We start from the raw sequence: 11,450 nt of genomic DNA, 5'->3' as shown, positions 1-11,450 counted from the left end.
TTCCTAGATCTTTGTGTCCATAGCACTGGATCTGATTTAATCTTTTATAATAAATGATGCAGGGAGACACTAACAACACATATGACTCACTGACTATATGCACACTGATAGACCTGCTTGCACTGGTATAGCAGTACTCACTTTGAGTGTCACTTCATATTATGCCACAACAGTGCAATTCTTAACGAATACTACATCTCTTTAATATCAATAGTATTATCCTTTACACATCTGCATCCACATAAATGAGATGATGTGGCCCCCTGGTGGCAAATCCCATGCACTTACACACTGACAGACAACAAGGCTTATACCCTTACCTCCCTACTACACAAACAATCAGGCCTTGCTGCTTGCATTGACATTGTGGCTGGGCTGAACCTTAATGGAAGACTGGAACCTTCACTGGAAAATACATAGATAAGACCACAGAGAGCCAGGCAGATTTGCTTGAGAGCTGATAAAAAGGTTGGGAAAGGTTGTTATGCTATTAAATGTGAAAGCATTATAGACATGTCTGTCAATACTGTGAACGGAGACAACAGATAACTGATCATCTGTGTTATAGAACCAGCCAAACTTTCTTTGGCTCCCCTAAGACCTTGATTCGTACTCTTTGTCTTTTTTCCCACAGTCCTTTTCCCTGCAGCCTCGCTTTGTCTTCTTCCAAAGAAACGGGATGAGAATCTAGGTTATCAAATGTGTTCTATTTCCAAGCAACACCAGACAAGTCGCTTTTTTTTGCAACAAAAAAAAAGTGCGTACTCTCCTTCACAAACCTCTCATCTGCAGACTACGTTTTCGCTCTCAGGTTGTACACGGTAGGAGCTCTCTGGTGTATTTGAGGAATCTAAAGTGAACTGGAGCTTTTTTTATGTGCTTTAAAACTGTGTCAACACTTACTGCAACACTCTCTCTCTCTCTCTCTCTCTCACACACACACACACACACAAGGACAGATGGAGAGAGAGAGAGAGAGAGAGAGAGAGAGAGAGAGAGAGAGGAAGGATTATCTGTCCATGAGATGCAGGTACTGCCAGATGGGGGCACTACTAGGCTACACACCACCATAGCCCAGACCATCTTTAGAGTTAGTAGGAGTGTGCCACAGTGCAGTGCAGAGCAGTCAGTCAATGCAATTATAGCCATTACTGCTTTCACAATAGCAGAGATGACGAAGAGGAAACATTTATCCCCTCAGTGGAAGAGTGAGACTCCTTCCCAGCTACAGCATCTCAGGGTACTTTGAATGCACATGCAGTACTTTTTGCATATGTGCTTCATGAGTCCGTTTGATAATAACCACGTGTGATCATATGGAGATGTATGTGCAAGCTGCAGAACATGCGATGTGCTTCAAAGGAGTCGGTGCATGCAATAAAGGCATGGAGCTGCAGGAAGGTATGCATACATGCAAGAAGGTGTAAATTAACACAGAAAGCATTTAGTTATTGTATGTTATCTGTCTCTATCTGTAAACATGGCTGCTCATTGAGTAATTAACTACACAGAGCTGGAAAAACATTAGAAATGGTCCAGTTCTACTGTAGCACACCAGAGATAGTCTGGCGGCCCACATTTTTGTTTTGGTGCCTCTCTTGTGGCTGAGTCCTGCAGAAACCCAGTTAGCTGTGAAGAGCATGGAGAATCACCTCCGCTGAAATAAAGAAGGCTCAGTTTGCCTGCTATGTCCAACTGCTTGCCCCCCATCTCAATAACACATAACGTCAGCAGCATCTCTCTGGGTAGTAAATTACCAAACCTCCGTTTAATAAGTCAGAAATATTGTGAAATTTAATCATCCAGAACTGTTCTCTTGATAATTAACTGCCAGTCGGGGATACGCTGCATTTAACATCCAGCTTACCATCAATTTTTCATGTGTCACTTTTTTGGTGCATGCAATTAGCAGGTATCCTCTGCTGGTATATTAGCTTAGCGTTCAGAATTCAGAAATAGCTTGTGTCGCCCCCTCACCTTTCCTTGCATGTTTCCAATCTGCTGTCCAGAGGCCATAAAGTAAATATATGAGGGGAGGGGGGGTGTTATGGTGTTATGGGGGGTTATAAATCTACTACAAGACGGGGCCTCCAGTGCTGGCAGTTCTGAATGCTTATGCCCTGCTCTCTCTCTCTCTCTCTCTCTCTCTATGACTCATTCAGTCTCTAGTGCAAATTACAAAGATGAAATATCTATTTCCTACAACAAAACACATAGCACAATGGTCCCAGTTTTATTGTCTATTCTGATTATCTATCTATCTACATCTTTTGTCTATTCTGATATATATATATATAAAATCTATATTAATGCATAAAGTCTATTTTATGGTGTTCTGAATATTAGAAAATGTATGATATAAAATATTTAAAAGTCCTTTTTTACTGGAGTTTTGAACTCAATGTAATATCCCAAACCAAGACTGCACACTGAGTCCCCTCTCTCCCCTCTTTCCCCTCCACCATGATTGCACTCATTAATGCATCTTTAAGGAAGTGGAAGGCAGGAGTCTATTTTGGAGTGCTGTCTTTGAGGATCGCATGCATGGCGAACAGGTGCTCCCACCCTGCTGCTGCGGGAATTATTCAGACGGCAAAAATCACTGACTGAGTCACTGTCGGAGTGACTCACTGAGATGCACACAGAGACAGACTTGGTCCTTTCATTTCATTAGGACGCATGACATGACACCACAGATATGTCTGTCATAGCTTTGACTCTGCGGGGCCAGAGGCAATTTCCTTTTACATGTCTTACTGCTGTTTCCTCGGCGTGTCAAACTGTAGCCTACTCAAGGTTAAACCGTTGCATCATTATTTAACACACTGCCTGTTCAGCACCCACTTCTCTCTGTTTCAAACTTCCTATCTGGGCCACGGTTTCGGTGTCGTTTAGGGAAATGAAAAGAAAAGTGTATGTAGAACAGTCTTGGTGATTGCTTGCCGACTGGGTGACCGAATCCCCACAAATGTGCCCAATACACAGACAGGAAAGTGAACGGCGCAGTGCATTCTGGATGCTTCCAAAAAAGAATCCCAGGCTAGAGCGGCAGACAAAGCTTGGTAAAAATACTTCCTCTGAGAATATAGTTCAAGGGCACATTTTTGGGTCAGGTTACCTATTAAAGAAAGAGAGGCAGGCGGCAGCAACAGTGTCCAGGAATACAAAATGACTCTTTGTGGGCCACATCAGTGGTGCTCATAAGAAGTGGAGTAATTATTAGCAGCGCTACTCCACTCCAAAGCCAACACAATGACCTCACGCTTTAAATAAAATATATTACCTGGGTCACAATGGCACGCGCAGCACTTGTGGAAAACATGTCTGTGCCGTTATGCTTCCTGTAAAGATAGCACATGTGTATTTATTGAATCCTGTATAAACAAATATAACACATAAACAAACTTGTAAGCAATGGCAGTCACAAAGGCAATATCAGTCACTCTGGTATGTACTGGTAATGAAGGTACCTTCATTAAACACTCTCTGTTGGCAAAACAAGTGTTTCACAGGAGCTTTTTAAACATCCTGTAGAAGAGACGTTTCCTGTCACCAGCTCGCTGCCTGGCGTCATCATACTGTGTTGATTAGCTGATTCCTCATTCTCCTCTAATGAGTAGGCCTACTATACAGATGCAGGAGTTATTCAGACACACTGAAAAACACATCATGATGCCACACGGCTTTGGCCTGTGGTGACAGAACATATTTTGTAACTCTCTTTTGAGGTAAAGTTATTCGATTTAGGGGAAAGATTTTCAATCACATTTTGACTCCTTCCATCTCTCAAAGTACCACTCAACAGATAAAGATTTTTCCTGATATGTAATCCCTTAACAGGAGATTTTTTAAGAGGATAATTTTTGTCAAATTCCATGATTTACAGATTGCATGTTCTGCTTCTTGGGGCCCTATTTTGACGATCAGAAACGCAGCGCATAGCGTATTCTTACCATTAGACATTTATATGCAGTTACTTTCACTATTGACTGACAATGGGTTACCATCGAAAACATAGGCTGGAAAAAGCAACACTTACCCTAACATTGCTCAAATGACTGAATAAAACAGCATTTATCCTACAGAGGAGTTGCTTATATCTCGTGACAGTGCGTCTTCAGCTGTGCCATACTGTCTCTCGCCTCTCCCCTAATCACTTTTAACCGTCATTACCAATTTGCAAATGATGGTGAATAACTACTCATCAAGAGATGTACAGTTTTTCGTAATATCTTTATTCTAATTATGTTTCAGTGTTCAGATAGATTTTTTTTAACCCCCCCCCCCAAAAAAAACAAAGGTTAGTAGCCTATAAAAAAAACGGTCGGGTGTCACTCGCGGGATGTTTTTTTTAATTCTAGTTGCTAATCACACCATTTAGCCTAACGTAACTTGAGAGGGACAGGATTCAGGAACTAAGGGCCCGTCCACACGGAGACGCTTTTTAGGTTAAACGCAGAGGTTTTGCTTCGTCTTGGCCGAGCGTCCAAACGAATCCTGTAAATGCACTGCCTGAAACCGCACCTTTCTGAAACCTGGTCCCAGAGTGGAGAAATCTGAAACAGTAGCCCGTTTGAATTCGTTTAGACAGCGAAACCGCACATCCTGCTTGCGTATCTATGATGTCATTGCCACACCTCAGCTGCCCTGGACTTGCACTTATAGTATTGCCTAACAATACTAGTTTTCATACATGACATTACCTACGATTACACTCCGTAAGATAAATATCACAACTGGTGCTGCGCAGCGCCGATAGCTTATGACTTGGTGGACTGAACACTGTTTTTCCCGGTGTTTTTTTATGCATTCTAGCTACTGTCAGTGACGCGAGAGAACTTAAGTTATTAGGAAAGTGCGGTGTAAGTTTAGGCTACATTAATTTGTGCGTAGTGCCAGTGTCATTCATTTATTTTACATGTCTTACAACATATATACATGCATTCACAGTCGAGTGAAATCAGATATAAGCATACAAAGACGCTTAGAACTCACGTTAAGCCGATGGTAGCACACTGAATGCGAATGCGCGATTTGATGCAGGCAAAAGTATTGACTGTTACTAAGGAAGGTTTTATAGCAATAGTATAAATGTGGCGACAGAATAGCCTAGAACTTGGGTAAGCCTTGCGTTTAGTAGCCTAATTGCGGTGATAGCCAAAACTAATGTGAATCACTGGACTATCCTACAACCAAAGAAAGTAAAGGTGATTAGTAGGCCTACCTGCATTAGCCAAATAAAGGACGGGACTACACCCTTCACAACCCGTAAAATAAAGTTTATTAGTTTTACAATTGACTACAGTTGACAGTTCACCATCAGTCCACACAAACAATTCTGGTTTCCTTGCACTAGCCATTTGGTCGTAGCCTATTCTGTCTGTTTGTAAAGCGCAAATGTTGGTCAATTTCTGTAAAGAAACAGTGCCACCTATAGGCCTGGGATATGAAGTAACGTGTTGAGTCGTGTTGAGATGGATCCGTTTGGACGCAAATATCCTTGATGCGGTTTCAGGGAAGACGGAGGAAAAAAGATCGGTTTCGTACGTGTGGACTAGCCCTAAACCACATTGTCACTTGAACGCTTGAACATACCGGTAGTTCACGTTGACAATGGAGAAACAAGCTTACTTCGTTTATGACAGAAATTAAGTTTTGTGCCAACGTTGTAAAAACACAACCCACAACACTGCCTTTATTTGGTGCAAATCTCCTTTACGTTATAGTCCGCGATTCACAATAGCCTACTAGGCCATCACTACGAGTGCATAGCCTACAAAATGTTTTGAAATTTACCTTCTGCAGTAGTTGCTTTTTTACTGCGTCGATTAGTGATTGAGTGCGCATCTAATGTAACAGCGGTGTCTTCGCGGAGACATCCTCTCAGTTTCATTTTTGCTGTTGTTGCGAGTGAGCTTAGGCCTATAGACTACGATATGGGAAATACTTTATATGATCAGCTTCAGAAATTAATGGGTTTTCCTTGGCCTGTGCTACACCTTTCCACCAAGTTGTGCGAAAATTTTAGTTTTTGCGATGTTGACAAACATGCGTAGCAAATGGAAGCTCTTGATAGCGCATGCCACTAACGTCTATAAAAACAATATATAATATGGAATAAAACTATTAGGATTAGCGGCATTAGCATTGCTGTTTATTCATAAACTGCAATTTTCAGCAGCCGCGGAGGGCGTTTAGCCTACTATGCTTCCGGACAATATTTTGCGTCTCCCCTAATTCTGAAGCAGTGGCACCGATGAAGAGGAAACACTGAGAAGAAAGTTAATGCTTTAAATAGGCTACATCAATACAATATATAATATGTGAACTGAAACTGGACGGGCCATAATAACCTCTGACTAGTTTAGGCTACTTAGGCTATTGTTAAATTGCAATGTTAGCGGCAGCCAGCAGGGGAGGATACATCGTAGGATTATTTAAAAAGTAAATGTGTGTCTGCCCTGATTCTGATACCGTGGCGGTATTAATTAAACTGTGGGGGGCCACCATGCTGAAATAAACGTAGAGGAAACACTGTGTTTCCCATTGTAATCGTGCAATTTGTAATGTTTTGCATGGACGTGCGCTGGTGTGGGATAGAAGGATGGTGCGTTGTGCACCAGCAATATGACTTAAAATAACATATAAACAACTCGCCATACTTCTGACCAGGTGTAATAGCGATTTTTAGACAATGCGCCAGGGCACTCCCTAAGTTGTTAATTGCCACACCCCTGGGCGCATTGTTTAAAAAATAAATGTGCAAAATACCGAATTAAACTTTGCTTTGGGTGGAAAACTAGTTTTACGCCATGCGCCAGGGTGCAAAATACAGCCCAAGGTGTGGTCTGGCGCATGATCTTACACCATCAAAAAAGCATTATGCCACTGACCAAGAAAAACCTGGTCTATAGCGAAAGGCGCATATGAAGCACAGCTGAAGACGCACTATCACGAGATGTAAGCAGCAACTTCTCTGCAGGATAAATGTTCTTAGGATTTTTATTCAGTAATTTGAACATTATTGGGGTAAGTGTTGCTTTTTTAAGGCTATGTTTTCGATGGTAACCCATTGTCAGTCAATAGTGAAAGAAATTACCTGTGTATAACTGTTTTGTCCTTGAATATGACACCAACGTAAAGTTAGTTTCACTTTATGAGTTCAAATAATAGACAAGTGCAGATGTGTGTGGGCTATACTGCTAGGTTTTAGTAAAGCATGGTTTAGTGGAATGCCTTTTCCATACGGTCTCACATACAAGCAGATTCCTTCAAATGCGTAGCTGACTATCAAAATATCGATGTGTTGTTTGAAGTTGCACTGCTTGTTGTTAAAGAGAATGACAGATGTCATTTTCATTGGTTAAAAGGATGTTACTCCCAAAACACCCATGACTGATTAACAAACATAAGACAACCCTTTTTGCGCCAGGCGCCCGACGTTTGATAACAAAACCACCCCCAATGTGGACTGGACAAGCCTCTAAATTTATTTAAGCTATTCGCCAGTGACCATACGTTTTAGATCGCCAAGATAGGGCCCTTGGAGTTCTCCATCTCTCTGGTGCAGTATACTGTATGTGCATTCAGAAAATGCTGGTGTTTGTACTCAGTCCAAACTCTGTAAGCACAATACAAATATGTTGGTGTGGACAGACTCTAAGGGGTGTCATTTCTCTCACGAATCACAGATTGTGCCTTTAAGGGAGCAGGTTGGTTTGACAGATGGATACCTCATACTTGTCAAATAGCACAAGCATACTCAGGCATGCGGAGGCTGTTGTGAAAGGTGCCAAGTTTGGTATAAATACACAAAAGCGTTGCCAAATTATGGAGGCACTTTCATTAACACTGAGCACTGCCTTTGTTCAACACTTTTGAAAATGAAACTCTCTGTTACACCTCTTGTTGGTGAGTCACACTGTCCTTTTTGTAAATGAAGAAGTGTGACTAGCTAAATATGGTGGAAGATGTGTCCTCAGCAGATGGAGGAGGGCATGGGATCATTGTAAACACTAGTGTCAGTCAATGAAATCAGGTGTCTGTTAGAGGTGTGGAATAAGCCCAAGGAGGTTGCAGGTTACAGTGATTTTAGAATTATAGCTAAGGGATGTTGTTGGGCACGCAAAGCAACAAATCTCTTTCAAGTTGTGGAGAATTTGTGACTTTTGTGCCCTTGCAGGGCCTTTTGGTTTTCTGAAACCATTACCATATATATTTCATAAACTCTCACAAATATAAGTGCAATAGTTTTCTCTGCTTTTTCTGCAGGATGTATTTGAGTATACACTTTTGTAAAGAATACGCTGAATGAGAGAGACTAAAGGCATGTTATTTGTTTCTGACATTTTACATTTCACATAGAAATGTATACAGCTGAAGTCAAAAGCTTTATTAATGGTGTAATGTGACTGTCTAACTAATGTTTTGAGACAGGCGATGTCGAGATCATAACAACTTGGGCCGAAAAACAGATGTGCAGGTGTGTAATGTAAGGGTCCCAGCACATAAGTCTGACCATTTTTGGTTGCGGGGCTACCCTGAATCTTTCTGTTCACAAGTCACTCCTGTATTTATGTCATGTTTATGCAATGACTTTTGCATTGCAGCCCTTTCAGCTCAAAGGGCTGATGCACTTCAAAGTTCTAGCAGTCGCGTTGACTTTTACGTTCTTTCTGGGACCTTTACATAATCTTATCTTTCTATGGTATGTAAAGCCAGGCCTACATGTTTTTTCTCACAATGTAATTTAACCAGTGCAACTCAATGACACAACATGCGGAACAAGTCTGAAAAAGGTATTGAGCGCTGTATTGTGAGAAAGGGGCGAGGAAGCAGATCCTGTTACGTCTGATGCAGAGAGCGACGTTAGCCACACTCCTCCATACGTGAGTCACTCAGTCGCATTCTGTCACGGCTTAACCAAAATAGGCCGAGCGGCTTTGGCTTGTTGTACACCACAATTAATTCATTTCCTCTCCAATGTGCATCCTCAAGGGACTTGAGTGGGAGACGAAACCAACGTATGAATTAAGACATGGCCCATCTAAAGGAAAGACTTTCTCTCTGGTTGTCTTTGACAAGTAACACTGTTTGAAAATACAATTTGTTTCATTACCTCAACAAATTGTCACAAGTCTAGTCAACTTAAAATTCTATTGTTTGTTTAAGTCAGAAGTTTTTTCTTTTTTTTCTGTGAATGTATTGGCTTTTGCCTTGTGACAGGATCACAGGCATCAAAATCTACTCAGGCATACTAGTAGCAGGAACGCAAAGGGAAATCATATGTAGTGAATGTGTGTTTATAAGATAGATATCTAAAAATCTGTGCTGCCATGGTCTTAACCTTTTCTGCCATTGCAACAAAACAACCTGCTTCCATCATATCACTCAGTCATTCAGAGTTTTGTATGTGTGTTTGTCCATTTGTTTGTGCATATATTCATTGATACTCTTATGTAAGACCTTCCGTTTTAATTTTTTGTTTGCATAAACCCATGAAGTCAGGTGGTCATTTGAGCAGTGTGACTCAAACACCCAGTTTAAAATGTAAATACGCCAGATGGACCCCACTGGTTCGTTGTGGCTGGTCCAAGGACAACGATGTGCCCAAAATAGCCCAGCTCATGTTTTGCCGAGCAGGCCTGTGTATCAATCAGTAGAGGCCAGCACATGCAGCCCTTCTCAAAAATAGATCAAGTCATAGAGTGTTGGCGAGCCACCCAAAAACAGACATCCGAAATAACAAGCTAATGCTCAAACGCAAGTCCTTCTGGTGACAAAAGCTGTCTAAGTATGTGGGAGTGAGCTAATCTTTTCACTATGTGAGCGGCAGCCATGGTTAGAGGACGCTAAAATAAGAGATATCATCCGTTTCCTCTGGAATGAGGTCCTGTGTGTATGTGGGCTAGTACGTCAGGCCAGACAGGTCAGTAGGATTGTCATTGCCGCTTCGCTCCACACGGCCACCTGTTGCCTGGGTCGGCTCCGTGGGGAAATTCCTATGGCATGCGGGAGGTCAGCCCGATCACCATGTGCACACCAAAAATGTCACACCTCCGGACCCCAACATCTCTTCCTCTCTCCACCCGTATTTAAACCCCAGCACCCTCTCCAACAGGCTCCAGAGGATTACCTAGCTTCCCAGGAGCCCCCTTGATATTTATTTTCCTATCCCAGCATCACACAGCACTCCAGGCAGCCATGAGTACAGCAACAGAGGGGAATCAGCAGTTCACCCGGGTCGTGCGGAAGATTAAGTGTGCGGCGATGGTCAATAGCCTGGCTAAGAGCTGGCAGGGCTGGGCTAGCGACCACACTAGCAAGCAGGACACCATCCCCGCGGGCTGGATGCCCGACTCCATCATCGAGGACGTGGAGAACAAGGAGCAAGCAATGAGCGAGGTCAAGCAGCTGGTCAACACCCGAGTGGTGACGGTGGACGCCAGTGAGGACCTGGGAGAGGGCATCATCCGGGCGGCCATGTTGACCAAGAGCGTGGCGCAGCCACGGCCCAGCGAGTGCGGCAGCGACTGGGTGAGCACCATGAAGGAGAAGATCAACACCAACCAGATGGCGCCATCCACGGACGTGAAGACCTTCCTGGGAAACGAGTCGCCCACCAGAAGACGCTACTGCGGGTTCAAGGCGGCGACGACGAAGACCCCCAGCGGCCAGGCGGGCAGGGGGGAGCGGAAGCTGAGCTCACGCAGCAGCAGCCTTGAGACAGAGGACAGCGGCCTCGGGGAGGACACGGCCCTCAGTGACCATAGCGACCAGAACGAGGCTGAACAGAAGAAACCCGTCGCCAGACCTAAGGTATGGTGTCAGCATGTGTGCTTGACCCCCTACTCTAAGCCTATTAAGTTTAATGCATCTCTTGTAGTCAAGGAAATAAAAAAATAGTAGGGAAGCAGTTGAATGTGCTTTTCTGTTCACTATCACCTTGTTTATTTTATATAGGTTAGCATTGTGTATAAATATAACCATACATAATACTGGGACTTTATACAGTAAACAGACCAGACATAACAGATACTCCGTACTACACATGTAGATCATTTTAAAGGGATGTTTTTACAGCCTGTGTCTGGAAAACTTGTCCTTTGAATGACAACAAAATATTTTGACGTCTGTGCAGTGGAAGTTATGAGGACATATATATAGTCACATACAGTATCTTTCCATCTGACCTCAAAATCATTGGGATATCTCAGATAGCCTTGGTCTTGGCCAGGATTCTTTTAATTCAGAGAGGTTTCCATCTTAGATTTCACTAGACACATTCCTCACACTTCAAATGACAAGCCATGAAAGATGCTCCCCTCAAAGCACATCACAGCGCAGATCATGTGCCAACACGTGGACTCTTGGCATGACTGTATATTATTTTCAAATGGCTGCAGCATTAGCCAGTATTTGTGAGGACTAGAGGACTCTGTATCCATAAA

The 11,450-nt window shown here is 42.8% G+C and overlaps 1 protein-coding gene across 1 annotated transcript in view; it reads left to right on the top strand.

Moving 5' to 3' along the window:
• The first annotated feature begins 10,157 nt into the window (after positions 1-10,157).
• abraa (actin binding Rho activating protein a) overlaps positions 10,158-11,450 on the top strand; it is a 2,714-nt gene continuing 1,421 nt past the window's right edge. The window contains exon 1 of the mRNA XM_076268131.1: positions 10,158-10,818. Coding sequence (XP_076124246.1) covers positions 10,204-10,818 — 615 coding nt within the window. The 5' untranslated portion in view covers positions 10,158-10,203. The remainder of the gene's footprint in view (positions 10,819-11,450) is intronic.

The sequence above is a fragment of the Alosa pseudoharengus genome, unplaced genomic scaffold, assembly GCF_046254945.1.
Source record: "Alosa pseudoharengus isolate Yale_2024_CS ecotype anadromous, Long Island Sound unplaced genomic scaffold, YU_APseudo_1.1 YU_APseudo_1.1_scf_5, whole genome shotgun sequence".
In the NCBI taxonomy this organism is placed as follows: domain Eukaryota; kingdom Metazoa; phylum Chordata; class Actinopteri; order Clupeiformes; family Clupeidae; genus Alosa; species Alosa pseudoharengus.
This window is presented reverse-complemented; position numbering and strand designations above follow the sequence as displayed.